Source organism: Meles meles, chromosome 10, assembly GCF_922984935.1.
Source record: "Meles meles chromosome 10, mMelMel3.1 paternal haplotype, whole genome shotgun sequence".
NCBI lineage: Eukaryota > Metazoa > Chordata > Mammalia > Carnivora > Mustelidae > Meles > Meles meles.
In genome coordinates this window covers 22,389,125-22,411,093 of record NC_060075.1, presented here as the reverse complement: position 1 = coordinate 22,411,093, position 21,969 = coordinate 22,389,125, and the positions used below count along the sequence as shown (strand labels likewise).

Sequence of the window (21,969 nt, the reverse complement as noted above, 5' to 3'; positions counted from 1 at the left end):
AATTCTTTCCAGCACTGTTGGGACTTCCCTATTTACTGAAAAAACACTATTTAAATACCAAATGATGAGCAATATGGTGCCCTTGGCACAGACTTTTCCAGCCTGAGGATCAGGTTCCTGGCCTTGTAAATCAAGAGGCCTTTATCACTCCAAAGGAATGGAAGAGGCATTGGTAGGAGCCTGCCTGATGTACCATCACAGTTGCAAGGGTGCTTGGGAATCACATTAGCATTTTTGAGGACATGAGTCTGCCTCAGACTTCTTATAAATACAGCTTGACTCAGCCACTCTATGACTGACAGCCTTGGGACTGACACCCTTGGGACATGAAGTGGATATTGTTCTTTGGGGCCCTTATTGGACTCAGCGTCTGTGGCCCAGAAAAGTTTTTTGGGTAAGTTCCTTTTGGATTTATTATTATTTGGTTGGTTCAGTGCTATGGGAACCAAATGGGTTTAAAAATGATTGGCTGGTTATATCTCCGGTGGAGTTGCCATTGGAAAAGAAGACATGAGCTCGTGTCCCAGTTCTGCCCTGTGTCATCCCGGGCAAGTTCCTTCTTTGTCAGGTTCAGTCATGCCTGTGAAATCGGGACCAGGTGGCCTCTGCAGTCCCTCCCTGGCTCCCTAATCTCCTGCCAGTTCTTTTCCTTCCCAGTTCTTATTTCTAAGGTCAGTTCCAGGCCTCTTTTACTTTTTCACTTCTCTATTATGAAGTACCAAGAACTACCAGCAATTGTTTCTAATTTCTGCCGTGCTTAGGGGAAAACCTGGGTCTTCGGCTTTTCGGTTTCACCTCTCTGTTAGCGGAGAAGGCTTTGTAGACCTGGGACTTTCTCGTCAGCATCTGGGACACAGAGATTTGCTACCTCTGGCCTAGCCACAGTGGTGAGAATTGGGATGAAAGGTTACAGCCGGATTGTGTGTGCGTGCATGTGCGTGCGTGTGTGTGTGCGTGCATACGTACACACGTGCTCAACATGGTCCGTGCAGAATGCTTTGTGGTCTGCGGAGGAGAGGACATTTGGGCGGTAGGATAGATGAAAGGATGCTGTGGTCCCCTGCTGGAAGATTGAATTTGAACAACTCATTACTGCCTAATGCTTTGCCATTTGCAAAGAGCTTTCATGTGCATTATCTTTTGGGTCCCGCAACAACTCGGCCAGGCAGGGGTGTTATTTTCCTCAATTTAAACATGAAAAAAACTCAGCCTCAGAAAGGTTAAGGAACCTGCCCAAGCCCACTTAACTTGTAAGCAGGGAGAATTGTCTATCTGTTAGTCTACTCTTTCATATGCTAGCTGGCTAAAGGGACTTGGGGTTTGTTTATTGAGGTAATTACTTATATGAGATTGAGTAATTTTTATGGTGATGACTTCTTTTCACACCTGGTGTCTACTGTCGAATAGCTCAGAGGGCAGGCATAGCGGGTGGCCAGAGAAGCTTTTTCCACCGACAGCTCAGCCGTCGCCATGTAATAACTATGCTTGCTGCCGTGTGGGCTGAAGCATGGAGCTGTCAGGCTCTCACTGCAGCTATTCACATGGCTGGAAAAATCTTCATTTCTCAGGATACAGACTTTGCTTACAATGTGGTGGATGCCCCAGTTGAGACAGCAGGGCCTGGCGCTGGAGTGCCCACCATGGGAGCGGAGCTTACACAGAAAGGGCTGTGTGTACGAGCTAATTGCAGACAGTGTTGTCCTCACCCCAAAATTTGTTCTCACCCTGTAGTGGGGACCCAGAAAAGGTGGTGGGATCCTTCCAGGGGCTCACAGACGTGGCCCTCACACCCAGCTCAGTGACCATTTTCTAGCAAGGAGAAGCTGGCCTCTGTGAGAATTCAAGTGGTGGGAAGCCAGAGCATGGTTGGCTAGGAGCAGGGACAGTACCGATGGCGATGAAGATGATGGGTTTTCTCCCCTATCCTCACCACCCCCTCCCCAGCTTTTGTTCCTTCCGCTTAATGCCCCACTGCCCCCAGTGTCTCGTTCTGCTGGTATCTTCTGTCCTGCCCTTTGGTCATCTTGAGGATGGGACGGTGGCCAGGATGCCTAGAGGTGCAGGACAGACAGCAAACAGGAATGTAGTTGCCGAACCAGTTGGAGCATTGGCAGTAGCTGGCAGGCAGCCACGAGTTCCGTGAAATCAACTTTTGTGGTGGCTCGGGGTATGGGTGAGAAAGGCACAAAGGACAGGCACTTGGCTTGTGTGCATGGAACCGATGGAGGCATAGAAGCTCGGCACCAGCAGGGCTGTTGACAGTCTGAATGTGGGATGAGTGGGAGGGTGAGCAAGAGGAAGGCGCCCATCACTGTGCTGGTAGCAGCTGGATGGCGGCAGGTGTGGGAGAGGCTGGAATGAACATATCACTAAGAGCACCTGTGTGGAGTCACAGGGGTCAACCGGCAATTTGCAAATTCCAACATATCCCCTCTCCCAGACCCATCTTCCATTTTCAGGGAGTTTGAGATCTTTGAATGGATTTCCAGACCACAGAGATAGGTTGTGTTCAGCTATCAGAACTCTCAGGGCTGGGAAAGAGCATTTTTCAGATAGAGACAAGGACGATTAGAAAATGGCTGCCATTCACTGGACACCTCCTTAGGTGCAGAAAGCACCTCCTTTCTGCTTCTAGGTTTGGATGGACTTAGGCTCACGAGAACGGTGTTAGGTCCACCCCACCCTCCCTGCTTTTTTAGCACCATCTGAAGACTCTCCTTCCAGGTTAGGGAGAACCTCATGGGTGCTGACAGTTGGTTCTAGAGCCTTGGTGTGAGATTGCCAGGCAGATAAGGAAAAGGGCTGTGCATCCGGGTAGAGGGAACAGCATGTGCAAAGGCATGGAAGGGCAAAGGACATGGTGAATTTGGGATTTCAGTGAGGCTGGAGCTGAGAAGATGGAGGAGGGAGAGGCGGAGGGGACACAGTTGGGGAAGGGCTCCACTCTGCACCCATCCTTCCACTTGGCCTCTCTGCACTTGGGTTGCATCTTTGTCCTCTGTAGCTTGGCTGATAGGGCCTGATGGAGTGTGCTGTGGATTTTTTCACGCTCGGGGCCAATTAGATCCATTGTGTTCCACTGTCGTGGACTGTGCCCAGGAGTATGGAAGCTCTGTTGTGAGGTCCCCAATCCGGGAAAAGTAAACTGCATGCTCTGGGTGCTTGTGTAATGGATCTTCGTGCTCTGGAGAGCCCCTTTTTCTTACGTTCCTCTCTATTTTATGTTCCTTCTCCCTCCCCTCCTTCCTTGTCATTGTTCTAGTTAATGCTGTATTTTACGAGATGCCTCATTTTGCCGATAGAGATGTCAGTGCAGGTGCTTTCTAGAACACTCATTTTAAAGACTCCTCTTTTTCTGGAGTGTTGGGGGTGGGTTGTGACAGAGCATAAGTTCGGCAGATGGGCTCTGGTACTTAGCCAGGAGTAAGGATTTCCCTTCTGTTTTAAACCTGTTCCTTTTTTTGGGAGGCTGCTTGCCTGTGTCGGGAAAATGGTGGGTTGACTCCCCACCTTCGCAGGGCTGTAGTTCAACCCCTAGCAGGCCTGTTGGGTTCTGACTGAGACCTGCCCGGCCAGTGGCTTCTCCTCCATGGCCTCAGTAGCTCCCGGGGCTTGAGCTTGGCAGCCCACTTCCAAGGCCTGGGTGGGCTGGGGAGAAAGCTGGCATTTCCTCCAGACCTGCCACCTGCAGGGGAAGCCACTCTGCGGTGGATGTGGCCTCTCTGGGGCTGAACTAGACCCCCTGGAGAGTCTCCAGAACCTTCCAGAACAAAGTAAGACCCTGAGAGTCCCATCTGGATCGAGCCGGTTTTCTGATGAGAAGATGCGGTTCGGCCACGTGAGGCTGCACATTTAGCTCCCTGTGACAGAACCATTTTCCCTGTCAACAGGTCCTTCAGCCCACAGCCCTCTCCAGCAGCTCTTCCTGCATTCATTCGGGTAAAGGGATGACGCATGTGACAGCGTCGAGTGCGGATTCATTCGGGCGGTCACCTAGCAACGGCCTAATGGCTCCCTCTGGCTCCCTGAGCCGGCTGAGAGCACAAAGGCAGCTTTTCAGGCTCGGCCTTCTCCCACCCACACACAGGACTTCGGGGGCCTCGGCCCCTGCCGCTGCTGCGGAAGCTAAATGGTGTAGATGAAGCAAGTTCGGGACAAACAACAAAGGGGGGCTCGGGACTGGCCGGCTTCCTTCTGGGCCTTCTCAGGGCCCTCCTGGGGAGGACTGAATCCCAAGTCAGCCCCAGCACCCAGCCCGTATTGTACTTCACATTTGTATAGCGTTCTGGAGCTGGACGGGATTGGGAGACCACCCAGCGAATAGCTAACTCTCCAAGGATGGAAGGTCTGTTCTCTTTTCCAGCTCTTTCCAGTGTGGACCTTCAGCCAGAGTCTCAGTCCTGGACCCTGACAGTGAAGAAGTGCTTCTTTATGTCTTGAGTTAGCTTTGCGTGTAACTCAGGAACATTCCTTTCTGCAAAATATATATGTTTTTCATTATAAAGTAATATGACCACATTACAGAAAACAGATACAAGGGGAAAAAAAGTCAGTCATCCATAATCCCACGACCCGGACATAAGCACTGTCAGCATTTGCTATATTTCCGTTGTCTGTTTTTCTTCCAATGCATCTGCTTTTTCCATACTTGTAATCATGGCATACATACAATTTTGTGTCCTGCTCTTTCACTTAATATTTCCCTTCAAGTTATACTATAAGCACTTTTTCATATTTGCCACATAGTCTTATTTTTAATGGCTATACATTATAACCAAAGACTAGACCATTTCCTCTCATTCGGCCCAGTTATGTCTGGGACATAGGCTTGGGGTTTATTTGCCAGCTGAAAGCTCACCATTATCTTTTGCCTTTTTTTTCTGCCCCCCCTCCAGGGACCAAGTTTTTAGGATTAATGTCAGAAATGGAGACGAGATCAGCAAACTAAGTCAGCTAGTGAATTCAGACAACCTTAAGGTACGTGGCTCTTCTGAGTCCTTTGAGTATCTCTGGCTTCAGTAACAGAAGACTCTTGCACCGGCATTCATACTCCTGGAGAGTTCTCGTGTATAGTCCTGTATTAGTCAACAGGCCCTCACACGATTGGGAGGGCTAATGGGGAGAAGTGCCGTAGATCACGGCACTGCTGTCCTGGGAGCTGGGTGCCCTCAACGGTGGGCTCCCCCTTTCTGCCTGCCATTGACTTACTACTTCTTGGAGTTCGCCAGGTCTTCCCTTGTGAGTAGGCCTGACCAGACACAGCTGTGAAATGGGCAGAGTTTTCCCTGGGGCAGAACCCAGCTCCTCAGGGATCATCCTGGCTTTTGGCAGTTGTTTGAGGAGAATGAGCTCATTGTGCCTTTTACCTGAACTGTCCTTTAACCTGGTTTTATTTTCCGTTCTCTTCAGCTCAACGTCTGGAAATCTCTCTCCACCTTCAGTCGTCCTGTGGATGTCTTGGTCCCATCTATCAGTCTGCAGCCAGTCAAATCCTTCTTGAAGTCGCAGGGCTTAGAGTACTCAGTGACAATTAAAGACCTGCAGGTGAGTAGGCCATGGTCCCTAACTGGTCTTGTGTAGGACAAAGCACCCAGAGTGGACCTGAGACACGTGCAAGTCTTGGTCTTATCCTTCTCCATTTTAAAAATGAACTCATTGAGGTCCATGGAAGTAAAGTGCAGTGACTTCTTAGTGGGAACATGTTGTTGTAGGAAGGGCATACCCAGGTTAGGGAACTGGACGGATCTGGATCCGAATCCTGATTTTGCTATCGCTGTGTGACTTTGGACAAGCTATTAACATCTTGAGCCTCTATTTCTTCATCAGTAAAATGGTAGTAGCAGCGATGCCGACTTCATACAATTGATAGAGAAAATTAAATGTGTTAAGTGTATGTGAAATGCCCAACGGTACTTGGTCTGTCAAAGATGCCCCACAAATACAAACCCTCTCTCCCTTGTTGTATTTGAAGTCAAGAGGGAAGAAAAGTGTGTGTGTGTGGTGGGGGGGTATGCTGGAGACTCGTCATGAAAAGCATCTTTTGAGAACGAGGGAATGTCACCCGTAGTTCTCAGCAGCGGGAACATCACCACCCAAGCCAGACACCAGCCTCACGACCTGTATCGGAACAGCAGGACAGTGTCTGGCTCATGTTCTCTCCTTCACCGAGGTGGGTTATGGACTAATTGGTGATTTGGCCCGGGAGTTTCCTGATGGCGTGAGCAGCTGTGAGCTTATTAATCATCCTCACATGTCACAGACATCTGCCAGGAGCCTTCAAAGTATGAGTGGTTATAAGAATTTCTTTGTTTCTGAATGGTTTCCCAAGCTGTGTATTTCAGAGGCACTGCATACCAGATGCGGGCCGATGTCTAGAGAATTCATAGTACAGAATAACCAAATAGTACATATGCTGCTTTTGGGGAGTAAGTGGGTTTTGAATGGGGTGATGTACTTTGGATGCCAAAATAAGCTTTTGTAGATATGTGGAAGAAATCCGACCCCCTTTTCCACCTTGACATTTGTGTGCCGAAGGTGCCGCCATCTTGGCCAGCTCATGCCAAAACATGGCAGAAACAATTTGAAACTCTGTCTCCAGTGGGTCACTTCACAGCATTGCCGTGTCTCTTTTAGGCCCTTTTAGATAACGAAGATGAAGAAATGCACCGCAATGAAGGGCAAGAGCGGAGCAGTAATAACTTCAACTATGGGGCCTACCATTCCCTGGAAGCGGTAAGTGTCTCAGAGCAGGTTAACATCAAGGTCGTTGGCATCTTGGGTTTCATAACCCCTTTCCTTACTTGGAGGAAGCCCTGGTCCATAGCGCAGCACCCCTTCACTAAGGGGCTAAAATGTGAACACTTCCTTTTTTTTTGGGTAATTCTTGGGTTGTTTTTCTCCCACCAGCACCTAAGAGCATAGTGAAACACAACTGAACATTTTCTCCCACATGCATCCTTCCTTCCTGAGGCAACCCCTGAAAGAAAACCATGAAATAATTACAATCATTTCCATCCTTGTAATTCAACCTTCTTAGACCCCATCATAATCCCTGTATTTTACTCACCCAGATTAAAATGTTACTTATTCCAGGCAAGTAGACAAGTGGTTATTTCCAAGGTTAACCAAATATTTCCACTCATTTATCATGATTACTTATAATGCATATTTGTACTCTAATGTGTTTTGGTGCTGTGTTTAGTTAAAAACCACTTTATATAGATGACTGACTTTCAAGGTAAGCCAACACTTCCAATAAAAAATTTGGAGCAGAACCACTTAATATGATATTAGAACTTGAGGAATCAAGAGGGGCTATAGAATGGGACTGCATCACATAGCCTACAGTTTCCTTACGACCCTCAACGTCTTCTACATTTGTCTAGAAACTCTCTACTAGCTCAGAAAAACATCTCAAAATGAAATTGTTATTCTCCTTCCCATACCTGTGAACGCATTGTTCTTTATAACCAAAGATGGGGTTCCTGGCATGCTTTTCGTGAGACATAGACTTTGAGTTGTTTTTCTTCTAGATGAGGGATTATTTCCAAGGTTGACCAACTGTTTTCACTTCTTTCCCATGATTGTCAGTAGCTTTGTTTATTGTATACACTTCCAACTGCACTGCCCCTTGATCCCTTTTGTGACCAATGACATACATCTGCACAGCAGCTGGATAAAGTTTGGAGTTCAGTCCAGGGCCACGGACAAAAGCAGAGCTCAGGGCTCACACAGGGATCAGACCATGACGTGAGCCTCGTTAGCGTGGCACACTCCCTAGCTGAGCTAAGTGGTTGCAAATGTCACCCAAGACCCCGGGAATGCCATCTCCTCACCTGCCCGCTATGGGAGCTGCACTTTCTCATGGGCTTGGTTTTGCTCTCCGGCTTTAGGGGTCATTGCCTTCTGATTGCAGCTTCCCCCACATCTTCCATCCCCCGTGAGGCCTTCTGCTGCGCCTCGGTGTACGGTCTCCCTCTTGGCTTGATCACATGCAGTTCTCTCTAAAAACAGCTTTGAAGAGCTCTCATCCTGTAACTGCTTAGGCCTGCTTAGGGTCTCTGGTGCGAGTCTCATGTCTATTTCAACCAGGGTTTCCAGTTTCCGTTTTCCTGTGTGTTTGTTGCTGTTGCGTTGTTTCTGTAGTTTGCCGGCTGAGTTTCCTCCTCACGTTGGCAGTGTGAATTTGGACCCTTCCCTCCCGATATAGCTTGGTGTTTTAATTTCTCCTGGGGGACTCTCTTGCCTCTCACGGTTCAGGGTGGGCATCCGGCTTTTACTTCACTCTCTAGGGTCAGTAGGTAGAGTTACCAAGCCCTTTTCAGGGCTGGAGTGGCTGGTTCTCAGCTCTCGAGTTGCAGCTCCTTGGTCCACCCCGGTTCCCATGCCCTCGGTCACTACTCCTGACTTGCTATAAACCCTCAGTGCCTACAGCAGATATCTGGTTCTGAGGCTCCATTTTCTGCTCTCCACTCAGCGGGTTAGGTCCCTTTTCATTTCTCGCCCCTGAAATGTCTCCTTTCTTGATTTTTAAGCTTGGCTGGGAATTATTTTCCTTGTAGTTTCTCTGGCCTGAGTATGTATTTGAGGGGCGGTTTCTTGCTTCTGCTCGGTCAGCCATACTGACTGCCGCTCTGGCAGACCACCAAAGCTGGAATTTTAGTCAATATCAATCGTGTATTTTTCTCCGCTGTAATGCTCCCTCTTCTACTTTTAAGGTCTACACATACATTTCCTTCTTTTGCCCTCAGAAGTTTTGAGCAACTTAGATGGATGAACCCTATTTAAATCAAGCTTTTTTTTTAGAAATTGAAACCAAATGGAAGCATTTGCCGCCATGATTTATAGTTCTTCACTCGTTCTCTTAAGGCCGTTAGAGGAATCTCCAAAGTGGGGGGCTTGGACTATAGGGTAAAAGCAAGACGCTTCACTGGGATGGAAACTATGACAACTTCTATTTACGTTCTATATACGTTTATACTTATTATTAATGCTACCATTTTGTTTCTTTTTTTATAATGTACTTAATATATTTGGTACATTATTCTGGTGGTATACATAATGTATTGTATATATGTAATATACATAACATATGTTTATTATAAAACAAATACATAAATATATGTATATACACACATATATATATATTTATAGTGTATGCTAATTTTAAAAAACTGGTAGAGAAAGTGATCAAAAGGTTTGGAGAGGACTGTTTTCAAGAACCTTGGCCAAATGGGGCAATTGCTGATTCTCCCGTCTGGTGTGGCGTGAAGGACCACACTGCTAGAGGAGTCTGTGCGCAAGTCTCTCTAGTTTAGTGGCCTATAATTTTATGGACAGATAAAATGTGTTATTCTCTAGAATGTTGTAGAAAAGGGCTCTTAAGGCAGTTATTCAAGAATAAGTATTCCAGGGCACCGGGGTGGCTCAGTGGGTTAAGCAGCTGCCTTTGGCTCAGGTTATGATTTCAGGGTCCTGGGATCGAGCCCCACATCAGGCTCTCTGGTCGGCAGGGAGCCTTCTTCCTCCTCTCTCTCTGCCTGCCTCTCTGCCTGCTTGTGATCTCTCTCTGTCAAATAAATAAATAAAATCTTAAAAAAAAAAAAAAGAGTAAGTATTCCATGGGGATAATATTGTCAACCCTGAGTTCACGGGGCTGGATCTAATCATTGATCAAATCAATGAAGAAGTCATTGGGGTAAGTAAGATGAAGTTCACAGATACCTACCCAGAGCTGAAGACAAAATTTTCAAATGCCCGAGTCCACCTTTTCCATGCTTCAGATTTACCGTGAGATGGACAACATTGCCGGAGATTTTCCTGAGTTGGCGACCAGGGTGAAGATTGGGCATTCGTTTGAAAACCGGCCCATGTATGTACTGAAGGTGAGGCCCGAGGCTCTTCAAGAGGCCTGGCAGGACTCAGGCTCCTGGTTCCTTGTGTCCAGGACCCGGCCCTCAGACCTCTGAAGGAGGGAGGTTTTTAGGCTTTTCTTGACTTCGGAGGCATGGGGAGACATCTACTGGGGCTCAATTTTGGTGTGACTGAGAGTTCCCTGTTTTTGCCTAACGTGGAAGGAGTTAGAACATAGAAGGAGACCATCCCGTTGCAAGTTTTGACTGAAAGACAGGATCAGGTCGGGGGAGGGTCATGGGTAGGAGAGGATGGAGTGGGTGAGGGGTATGGGGATGGAGGTGGGGTGTGTCTGTTAGCATTCCGGAAAGTGCTCAGATGGGCCACAATCTTTTGCCTTCAGTCTTACCTCTGAAAAGCAAGTCAAATTGGGATCGTTCTACAAATTCTATCCTACTTTTAGGGGTACTTATTGGAAAAGCAATCTAGGAAGCTAATTTTAGGGTTGATGTAATTTTAAGCCCAGCCTATGATCCTTGGCTGCACAAAGCCCAACTTCTAGATATTTCTAACAGATTCAGGTCTATATTGGCAAAAGAGGTAGAGAATTTATGGCAGGGACATAAATTACATAAATAACCCAGCCAAATGAATAAAAAGGAATTTGGAGATATGAAGCATGGAACAAGTGAGGGTGCTAAGAATTTGTCAGATCCTTAGTGTCATATAAGCCCCGAAGAACCCAGACTCCTGGCTTGAATTACCAGCCAGAGGAGATTTGCCACCGAGCCGGTCGCTCTAAAATCATCCACATAAATTTAGACGATTTGCCAACCTGATGGAGACTCTGGCTTCATTAACACCACGCTTTGACCCAAGGTGGCCAGACCCCACACTAAAAGGCAGGAGCCAGAACTCATTTAATGCCATTTGCAAAGAGCTATAGTGAACCTCTGTCTTCCTCCTTGTAAAATCGAATTCATTTATTACGTCAGCTGGAACAGGCCGGTTCATGCACTCTCGGGCCCCTCTCTCTGTTGGGGTACCATTTGAGGTCTTTCAAGAGACATAATATTATCTCTAATCACACTGGCATTATCATTCACAATAGCAATTGTTTCTCCTTGCCATTTGCTTCCAGCCCTGGAGCGGCTCAAGTGGCCCGGAGCCGCGGCCGGGTCTCGCCAGCCAACCAATTAAGCTCCCTGGTCACGGATAAACCTGATAAATAGATGGTACCCTCAGGAACAGTTGGTCTCTGAATTATCTTAAATTGATTAAATGAATAGGGGTGAGCTGGGGAGAGGAGAGGTGAGTGGAGACACGGGCAGGAGGGTCATTTTCGGGCCTCTTTGTCCTTCCACAGTTCAGCACCGCGGAAGGCAGGCAGCGGCGGCCAGCCGTTTGGCTGAACGCAGGCATCCATTCCCGGGAGTGGATCTCGCAGGCCACGGCGATCTGGACTGCGAGGAAGGTCATGTCGCGCGGTATTAGCTGACAGTTCTGGGGGGCCAGGGTGCCCCTGTATGGGCCCAGGAGGCTGGGCCCAGGGGGATGAGATAGGAAGGTACTCAGCACAGAAACATTTGGAGGGAGGGCTTTTTGGGTTGGAGAAGCAAAAGGTCAGAGTCCTTTGGTCAAGCCACTGTGGCTAAATGACAAAGTCCATTCATGGCAGCGAACAAGCTAATGAGCTGTAGAAGTAGACCCGAAACCCTGAGCCCATAGTCAGCCCCGCAGAAAGGGAGCAGAGCCTTCTCCGCAGTGAAACTCAGACCAACTTTGTCATCAGCCCACCCTAGCCCTCTAGACCCTCAGGGATCTCAGGCTGTCTCCCCCCACCCCAGAGTCTGCTTTAAGGCAGCACTAACCAGAGGAGGGGTGTTGTGTGTAGAGGATGTACTTTCCCTACCCGTTAGCATGGGGGCCCAGGTTCCCCAAAACTATGATAATGTGTGGCTCTTCCTTCCCTTGTTCCCACCCCCTGGAAGGAAGGAATCAACCAGGCAGCCCCAGACTCTGCAGTTGATGTCATCAGGAAGCCATGTTCCCCCAGGGTTTGAAGCGCTCCAAGAGCTTTGCAGAGAGCTGTGTCTATGAGGGGGACAGAGAGGCTGCAGGGGGCACCTGGTCGAAGATACACGGGCTTTGGCAGGGCACCCCAGCTGGTCACCCGAGAAGCTGACAAGCTTCTTGTCTCTGCTTAGATCGCATCTGATTATGGGAAGGACCCAGCCATCACCACCATCTTGGAGAAAATGGATATTTTCTTGTTGCCTGTGGCCAATCCTGACGGATATGTGTACACACAAACTCAAGTGAGTAACACCGAGTGAGCTGGGCTTGAAGGTGAGAAGAGTCTGGTGAATTCCTTGCTGTGCCACCCGAACAGTTGTAGGAACGGGGAGAGAACTCCCACCCACGTGCACATTACAAGCTTCCTCGGGCTCCCATTTCTCACTCATCCTCTGAGCTGAGAGTCACCAGGGAATATTTTTTCTTCGCGTGAATAGTCTAATGAACTCCCTCTCATGGATCTTGAACAATTATCAACACTTAACCAATCTTCTTTTCATTTCTTTCCCTCCCACACATTTTTGTTTTCCTTTTGTTTAAAAGCACATCTCTGACATCAGGTTATTGGACCCCAAATTTCTTTAATATGCATCTCTGGTTGATGGTAATTAAAACAAAACAAGAAAAAAACCCAAACAATACGCCACTGTCACTTAAAAAAATTAATGGAATTTCTTTAATATTATCTAATTCCCCCAATTATCTTTTAAATGTCTTTTGAGTCAGTTTGTTGAAATCAGTCCCCAGATAAGATTTTGCACCTGTATTTGGTTGGTGCCGCTCTGTAGGCTTTTTAAATCTACGGCGGTTACCTACCCCCGCACACATCTCTTTTAAAAATGTCATTCATTTGTTGGAGAAACCAAGTAAATTGTCTGTAGGATGTCTCACGTTCTGAATTTGGCTGATGGCTTTTTTGTTGTGTGTCATTCGTTCCTGTAACCCCCGTATTTGCTCTTCACTTGTAGTCAGAGCTTGAAGTTCAATTGGGTTCAGTTGAGTTTTTCAGGCAAGAATAAAATAGTTGCTGTGCACTTCCTGTCAGACCAGTGGTAGTTCGGGCAGACGATGTCTGTCTGTCCTCCTTCTGCCGAAGCCAAAAACCAGTTTGGAGGGTTCAGGTGACATCAGGCTGGTTCTTGTGTTACAAAGTTCTTATCGGGGCATTTTGGGGGAGTCCTTCTCTCTGAGCCTGAAGGGCTGAGCCTCCTTTCTCTGGGAGATGAGAGGAGACACCTCAGTCCATGAGGACCCGGGCCCCAGTGATCCTCGAGGCAGAGCTAAGAACCTTGCTCCATCATAGACTGCCCACCCCCGGCCTCCGCTTCCCCGAGAACACCTTCGCTTCTCCTGTGCCCTGACCCACCTCTGAATGCTTATTCCCTCCTTGGTGGTCTTTCCAGAACCGACTATGGAGGAAGACACGGTCCGTCAATCCTGGAAGCCCTTGCGTTGGTGCTGATCCAAACAGAAATTGGAATGCTAGTTTTGCAGGTAGGCTGGGGGTGGGGGGTGGTGGCTTTCCCTCCCTGCTGCCCCTGGGGAACCTGGTCCATGGGGCGCTGAGCGGGCTGTGAGGAAGCCAGTTTCCAGGCTGGATCCATTCCTGCTTCACTGAGACACGTGGGCCAATTCCTTACCCTCTGTCTCAGGTTTTTGTTTTTTGTTTTCTGATTTTTTTGTTTTTGTTTTTAACATTTTTGGGGGGTAGTTTTGAAAGGGAATGACTCAGCAATTCTTTTTCTCCTGAAAGTACACTAATATTTTTAAAATGGTTCTAGTCTTAGACGTTCAGATCCACGTTCTGTGCCCTGGGCATCCCCGCTTCTCCCGCACGAGTGACTGGGTGGGTGGAAGGGCTCCTGGTGATAACTGGGAAGAGAGCACAGTCACCCTGCCAGACCTGATCGTGGGGCGTGGTGAGGCTTCAACCCCAGCAGTTGACCCTTAGATGCGTCAGTGTGATGCGCAGCCCTTTGGTGTCACAGAAAGGGCACGAGGATTAGGAGACCTGGGTTCTGAGTTCCAGCTGTTTGAAAACCATCCTTACAGTCGTGCCCACTGGCTGACAGGTAAAGTGTTCCTGTGTGTTCCCTTATTTATTCGTCTGACCCAGTGAGTGAGTTTTATTATCTGAAGCGAGATGGTTGGACTCGGAGACAGTCTTAGGAGCAGGTGGCCAAGAGTTAGGGTCGGAGCTCACCTTGCAGCTCCAGAAGACCGTAGTGCTCGCGCACGCTCTTCCACAGCTGGGCTGATGGCCTGCCTTCCGCCTACTTCTTGCACCTGCACACTCGCCCGCCCCCACACCCTGTGGCGGGGAGAATCATGGGTCTGTGGGAAAGGAGCTGAGAGAAATGGGGAAACTGAGGGCATGGGAGTTAAGTCAGCTCTTCCCACAAGCGGGGTGGTTTTACGCACATGCCACGTACCTCAGAGAGCTGTGTTGTGAACCAGTGCAGAAGGCAGTATCTAAATACCAGCCAACGGGGAGGCTTTAGCCACAACAATAGATTATTTTTGGCAGCACTTGGCCATTAAGAACTGAACCAAGAGAATGAATTGACACCAGAATAAATGGAGTCATTTTCATTATTAATTGGTATTCGTATTAATTATCTGGAATACTTATTAATTACAACTCATGGTCGAGTATGATATTAATTATTTATGACAGCTGTTAGTGATGCGATACAAGGTCGACTCTATCCATTTAAAGGAATCCTTCCAGTTTTCCCTCCTCAGCTGTGGCAGACCCGGTGCCCTCCCCCTGCTGCGCCCCCCTCCCACCCGCCATGTACACATATTGTGGACTAGGCTCCTGGGTGGGGGGGTTCCTTCCATCCACCTGTCCATGGCCAGCCCCTCCTGCTCTTCCTCTGGGTTCAGTGTCCTGCATTTCTGTTTTCTTGCCGATGGGTTCATGTTTCTGCTTGGACCACTTCCCACAGGAGAGGGGGCCAGTGACAACCCTTGCTCTGAGATATACCATGGACCCCAAGCCAACTCAGAAGTGGAGGTGAAGTCGGTGGTAGATTTCATCCAAGAACATGGGAATTTCAAATGCTTCATCGACTTGCACAGCTACTCACAGCTGCTGATGTATCCATATGGGTACACGGTCAAGAAGGCCCCGGATGCTGATGAGCTGGTGAGTGAGGGGCCACCTTCCACCTAGCCCTGGGCCTGCTTGACCCCGGGGTGCTGCCACAGTGGTCCTTCCACAACTTGTAGAGACAGTCCAGGAGCCTGGACTTATTTCATTAAGGGCCTGGTCTTCTCTCCTTCTGCCCTTTGGATTGTGCCACCAGACCCCCTGGGGACAAGAAGACAGTTCTCCTTATTTCTGTGTTTGCTGTGACTTTCAAGAACCACGCCTGACCCCTGCCCTTCCTTCTCAGTTTTTTTTCTGACCAAAATGTGTGACAGACCCATTGCTTGCCAAAAACTGTGGGTGGCATTGTGGTGAGTGAGGGAGAGGTGCTCCTCATTCCAGTCAAGGTAGAGTTGAAGTAGGGTGCCAGCTACAGCCTGGGGGTGCTCCGCGTCACATGTAATGACTCGCCCTAGGATGTGAACAGACACTTAGGGTGGACTGACTGGAGTAGGGCTGGCATCTGTAGGGTGAAGGCAGACTTCTCCCTCTGTGCTGGTAGACTCCAGAGCGCCCCCCTGCCCAGGGCCACAGCTAGTCTCTAAACCTCCCAGTAGATGCAGGGCTCACGCTAAGTGGTGGTGGGCCACATTCTGGTCTCAAACAGGTGTTGGCATATGCATACCGGATGGCCCTGTCTCCACCTCCACTCTGGGAACACCCAGCTCTTAGAAAGTTTCTCTGGAATGTACTTGGCCTTCCCACACGGTCATGAACATGGCATTCCCATCCCTCGAGAGAGGTGAAGACGGTGGTGTATTCACTAGGTTGGGTTGGTGAGCAGCCCTCCGCGTCTCTGTGTATCAGGCTTTGGCTCTGGTTGGATGGAAAAGGAGGAGACCAGAAGGGAAATTTGAGGGAAGGGCCAAGAACTTTCCACACCATCACAATGCAGAGCAGCTGAGGGATGTCAGGTTGTGGGATCCATTCTTTCTCACTCTGCTACTTTCCCCTCCTAGGACAAGGTGGCGAGGCGTGCGGCCAAAGCTCTGGCTTCTCTGTCGGGCACGACGTACCAAGTGGGTCCTACTTGCACCACTGTCTGTAAGTACTCGCTCTATCAGTTATTTAGAAAATGCTTGGAGAGGAAACCTGAAGTGGAACAAGAGCCACAAATTAGGCTTACTACATTGCAGTCTGATGGTTTTGGCTGTTAGCAATAGACCGAATTTGTGTCAGGCCTGTGGAATGATAGCTGCTGTAGGCGGTTGTCTCCATCAGTATCGTCACTACGGTCATGCTACGTGTCACCTGCCCGTGGTGAGTTTAGTCCTGCTAGTATGCTGGAGTCTGTGTCCCTTCTATTCCATGAAAGATCCCGACATCGTTTATCAAAAGTTCCTCAAGCCCATTGTTCCATTTTCAAAGGAAGCCCACCTTCGGAGATGCAGACTGAGGTGGTGGTAGTGAGCACAGAGGAGACTCCATCCTCTTCCCATTGAGACGAGCACGAGTTGGAGCAGAGCATGCTGGGGGGAGGGGGGTCCTCTCGGCAATGGTTAGCATCAAGCCAAAAGAAACACCCCAAACAAACCCTACCGAGGCTCCAAACCTGAAGAGGGTCTTCAGGCTCATTACCTACAGCTTCAACCTCATTTTGAGGAAATAGCTTTGTTTTGGTTTCTCACTGAAGTGTTTCATGTGAGCATTTCACTCTGTTCCTACTGAGCTCCTTCCAGTTCCCTCATTCCATGAGCCTGAGCTTTAAACCTAAAGATCGAATTGAAGAATACTATCGTTCTCCAGGAGTCTAGCTATCAAGGGGAAATAAAAGCACGAGCACGAGGAGCATGGTTCCGACACCTTTGAAGCCAGTGCCCGTCTTTTCCCCTCTAGTGTCTCTCCTCTGTAAGTAATTTTCCAACAGTGGGTCCCCCCTCAGGCTCCCTGCAGAATTGCCGATATTTCTGTCCTATTCCACACCGTAACTCTCCATCCAAGTGCTCCACCTCAGCTAGCTGGTCCCTTCCGCCTTCCTGTTCTGGGAAGTTTCTCCATCCCCCCTCCTGGGTCCTCCTCTGTACTCTGACCTCCGCACTCTTGTGTGTGTTTCATAGGCTGCCTTGCTGCATAAAGCAATTAGCCTGATGTGGGTGTTCGTGTAGCTAATTGCAGGAACCATCCATTAATTATTCATGGTTGATTATTATTAGTGTTGTTAAATGGGAACTCCTCGGAGAAGAAACACCTCAGGAGAGTTTCTCCATCCTCTGCTCCATTAGCGAGAACTTGAGTTTAGGACTGCAGAGGGGTGAAGAGACTTGGTGGGAGTCCTTTGGTGAGGCCCTCTTGAAAGAGATTTGTGGGTCACCACAGTCCTGGCTTTTGGGTCAAACACCAGTTTAAAGGATGGCCTTGTCAACCCACATCACACACATTCTTCCCAGCCTAAGCTCTGCCAAAACCAAGAGATACTCATCGGATTCCTCCAGAACCAGAGGTGGAAGGCGCTCCCTGAGTGTTGTCCAGGAGACATAATATTTCCTAAGTCTTTCAAGAGCCTATCTTCTGTATTGTTTAAAGACTTGCCTACCCTCCTTGCTTCCCAAAAATGTAATCAATTTTTGTGTAATAACACTCTGATCCCATGGGTTATTACATGTGCTACACGCATGGTTGACGTCTGTCCCTTCAAGTGCCAGACCTTTTCTTAGATTAACCATTTTAGCTGAAAATTATCTCAAATTTCACACTTTCTTGCCTTTTTAAACGGAGCGCGTACAAGGGATTTAAGCTCCTTTCTTCATGATGTAGTAGCCTTCTGAACGTTAGTAATAATGTCCTGGAGGCCTTCCGTGCCACATTGCACTTTCAGTCCCTGTGCTGGGCAGCCCCAAGCCCATTTTGCTGCTTTAATTTGTGCATCTGCTTTTTTAGAGTTTGCCTGTTCCTTCCCCTGGTCAGATTGTACTGCTTTCAGACTATCTGCCTCTAGCAACCTTCTCCCCTTCTCTTCACTACTAAGGGCTGGGACACAAGTTCTTTAGGCTCATTAGACTCGTGGATAGATCCCGAGTAAGAAGGATGTTCATGACAATATTGTTTATACGCACAGAGGCCTACTGAGTACTTCAATGTCTGTCAGTACAGTACCGAGTAAAAACACATTTGGTGCAGGCACACAGTGAAACAGTGTGCCCCCCCCCACTTAAATGAATGAGGTGCGTCTGTAGATGCGAATAGGGAATAATCTTTAAATGTCAATTGGGAAATATAGTGTGATTTTTATTTATTTTAATTTTTAAATTTATCTTATTATTTTTTAAAGATTTTATTTATTTATTTAACAGCGAGAGAGATTGAGAGAGAGAGAGAGAGAGAACAAGTAGGCAGAGGTATATGAGACCACACAAGAATTGCAGAGACTACAGGAGAGCCTGTTTCATAACCTCATGGGGCATGGCATCACAGCATCTCTAGAGAAGTCACAAGTGGAGGGGTGCCTGGGGGGGCTCAGTTCTTAAGCGTCTGCCTTCAGCTCAGGTCATGATCCTGGGACCGAGCCCTGCCTTGGGCACCCTGCTCCACGGGGAGTCTGCTTCTCCCTCTCCCCCCTGCTTATGTTCTGTCTCTCTCAGTATCTCTCTCTGTCAAATAAATAAATAAAGACTTTTTAAAAAAAAATCACAAGTGATACCATGAGAAATAACCCTCAAGAATAATGGAAAACAAAAGGACCCATCTTTTCATTTAACAGACATGTACCATAAATACTAAATGGACTGGGAGGAGGTCGAGGAAAGCATGGGCTTTTTTTCAGCAGACGGCCTTGGGTTTCAATTCCAGTCCTGTCATTTTCTGTCTGTATTTTCTTAGATAAATTACTCATTCTGAGTCTGGATTTCCTTCTCTGAAAAACAAGGATGGTAATACCCACCTCACTGGGTTTTTAAAGATTAATGAGGTCATAGATGTGAACTTTTCAATATAAATGACCAGTTTATGGGAGATGTTCAATAAATGATAGCTGCTATTGACGTATTATTTTAATATTCAGTGTCACCCACACTTTGCACTTTTAGCCAGTTTCTGCTCTAGTAGGGTTTGGCTGGGAAGAAGCAGGAAAGCAGGCCTCTTTCTTTTCCCCAGCCTTTTGGCAAAGGGAAGTCTCAAGGGTTGTGCTTCGTTCTCTCTGTATTTATCAGTTATCTCTCGCTACGTAAAAAGTTATCCTAAAACCTAGCAGCTTAAAATAATAAACATTTATTTTCTTCCACTCTTTCCCTGGGGTAGGAATTCAAGAATGGCTTAGCTGGGTGGCTCTGGCTCCGGGCCTCTTCCAAGGTTGCCGTCAAGGGCTAGAGTCCTTTAAATCCTTGACCCGGCCGGAAGGGTTTGTTTCTCGGGTGGCTCACTCAGCTGCTGAGTACCGGCAGGAGGCCTCCATTCTTCACCACTCAGACCTGGTGATGGGACACTCTGACCATCCACACACCCTGATGCCTGGCTTTCCCCAGAGCAAATGATCTAAGAGAGAGCAAGGCAGAAGCCATGGTCTTTATGATCAGCCTTGAAGGTCACACTCCATCATTCCTGCAATTTCCTGTTAGTTACCCAGGTCAGGGCAACCCCACTCAGTGTCGGAGGGGACCACCCAGGGAGGTGAAAACCAGGAGACAAGGATCATTGGGGCTGGCTTGGAGGCTGCCTGTCTCACTCTGTGAAGACTGGTTTTGAGTGACTGGAAAGAGTCTAAATAGTGAGTTAGCAAAAAGGTGGGCTTGAGGATTTAAAATTTCTTGGTTTGAGATGAATGAAGATGACCATCGTGTAGGACAGACTGAGACATACCGATCAGGCCGGTGTTCATGTGTTGGTGGCCTGATGACCTTCAGAAAGAATTCTAGGTCCCTAAGGAACCATGGGCAGGCAGAACTCCTGAGGCCTGCCCATCTAACCCTGAAAGGAACTGGGGTTCAAAGGTGTTTTCTTTCCTGACTTACAGATCCAGCTAGCGGGAGCAGTGTTGACTGGGCGTATGATCATGGCATCAAGTATGCGTTCACGTTTGAGTTGAGAGATACTGGGCACTATGGCTTCCTCCTGCCAGCCAACCAGATCATCCCCACTGCAGAGGAGACCTGGTTGGGGCTGAAGACCATCATGGAGCATGTGCGGGACAATCTCTACTAGATGAGGCACTCTGCTCTGTCTCCGGTTATTTCTCCCCGTGTACACGTGCTCACTGAAGCCACGATTAAAGGGAGCTTGTTCTTTCACGTGTGACTCAGAGCCCTCTGGCTTTGTGGGGAGCACAGGTCGGCCCCTCCTCAGCCCTCATCTTGGAAGTTCATGCATTCTGGTGGTGCACCTCACAGGGGTGCTCTTGCCACCCTGCTGTGTTTCGGTCCTGCTGGTCCACTGAGCCCTTTGTGTGGCCTTCCTCTCACATAACTGGTTGGGCAGGCCACACTTAACATCATTCCGTACTGGGTGGCACATCTCTACCTCATTTTGAGAACAAAAAAACATCTAAGATAGTTCCCTAGCCTTGTCCCATCCGGCCAGGCTGGTGACCTTGCGCTGCTGGGGCCCCAAGGGAGATGCTGTGGGCGACAATGCCTGTCTTTGAGATCAGTCTCAAAGGTGACATAGAACTTCCTTTAATTTATCTCACTCCTTCTTGAACATATTTATCTTTGAAAAATAAATCTTGTAAGGTTATCAGTAGAGGCCATCTTCCTTTTTTGTTTTTGGTTTTGGTTTTTGTTTGGGGTCTGAATACAAAGTAGTGGATCACTTTTCCTCACTGGGCCCCAAATGCCCAGATACAACAGTTCCCATCACGTTCTTCCGTTTGTTACACAGTGCAGCTGGGATCCCAGAAGGGGATCTGTGCCACCATAGGTACTGTTCACCCAGGAACCCTTAATGAAGTGGTGATCTAATAGCAGGATTGCTAAATTATCCCCATCTGTCCTCATGGGCTCACCTCTACTTTGCCTTTTGAACTCACTTCAAAGATCTTGCCCTCACCCTACGGGTCCTAAATTACTTCTCTGGCCTGGATAATCTCACTGCACATTCCTGTGGCACATTCCTGCCTCTGCTCTGGTGTACCTTGTGTTTCCTCCTCCTGGCTTTCCTTTTGGTCTTTAAAGACGACTTCTACTTTGCATCCTGGACCATGAGCGTCAAGGTGGAGCAAGGATTTCTCAGGCAGCCTTCTCTTGTTCCATTCCTTCTCAGTGCATACCATCTGCCCTTCTTCCTTTTTTTCCTTTTCTCAGACATGTCTGTAAATCTTATCCTCCTGCCTAGGATTCGTGCGGCATCTGGTATGTGCTCATAAGCCAATAAATATTCAGTATGAGTCTCATGATCCTCTCCGATTCTTCGCCTTCACCTGAATGGAACCAAGCCATGGTTTTGAATATGCAGCTCTTTCTAATGTCAAAAGTCAATTTTTAATCCCTTTCTGTATCACATGACTTGTAGGAAGGCCTTCTCTCCCTCGGGCCGAGGGGCCTCCAGGGCTGTGTTACCTTGGTGATTGCACTCTGGTCCTGGGTCTAGTTCTTAGTTTTTTTTAGCTCAGGCGCTTGATATTCTTGGTGTCCATGTTGATTAGATGCGGCGATGCTGACTCACACCCACAGAGCTCAGATGAGGCATGTGATAAAATCAGAATACGGATTTATTAATTTACATCATGGCATGTAACTGGTTAGTGGATTGGATCCTCACGTCGGTCCGCACAGTACATTCTCTCCCTGTAGGCAAGATACATGGGAAGCCAAATTATAATCAGAAGGTTGTTTAGTGAGCGGGGCGTCAGAGCAAGGAAAGTTAATTACAGTCTATGATTAGAATTTTTAATGGTATCCAGCTCTAATGGCATGATATATCCAATTCTAGAACCAGAACACACCTGCCTGCCAGCCAGC

General features: G+C 48.0%; 1 protein-coding gene across 2 annotated transcripts; it reads left to right on the top strand.

The window, feature by feature from the left end:
* Positions 1 to 326: 326 nt before the first annotated feature.
* CPA4 (carboxypeptidase A4) lies at positions 327 to 20,215 on the top strand. Of its 2 annotated transcripts, XM_046021250.1 has the most exons (11): positions 327 to 394; positions 4,896 to 4,977; positions 5,410 to 5,544; positions 6,634 to 6,732; positions 9,783 to 9,884; positions 11,219 to 11,326; positions 12,060 to 12,170; positions 13,332 to 13,422; positions 14,880 to 15,079; positions 16,042 to 16,126; positions 20,028 to 20,215. In XM_046021250.1, exons 1-11 carry the CDS (start codon positions 327 to 329, stop codon positions 20,213 to 20,215), a joined length of 1,269 nt encoding a protein of 422 aa, XP_045877206.1. The 2 variants fall into 2 exon arrangements, with proteins under 2 accessions (XP_045877206.1, XP_045877207.1); XM_046021251.1 differs by lacking the exon at positions 6,634 to 6,732.
* Positions 20,216 to 21,969: the final 1,754 nt, after the last annotated feature.

Bases quoted from the DNA above. Each gene is read 5' to 3' on its own strand.
- CPA4 (XM_046021250.1), top strand. From the start codon at position 327: ATGAAGTGGATATTGTTCTTTGGGGCCCTTATTGGACTCAGCGTCTGT. The intron at 9,885-11,218 runs GTGAGGCCCGAG...GTCCTTCCACAG, and splicing joins GGCCCATGTATGTACTGAAG to TTCAGCACCGCGGAAGGCAG. The intron at 11,327-12,059 runs GTCATGTCGCGC...GTCTCTGCTTAG, and splicing joins CGATCTGGACTGCGAGGAAG to ATCGCATCTGATTATGGGAA.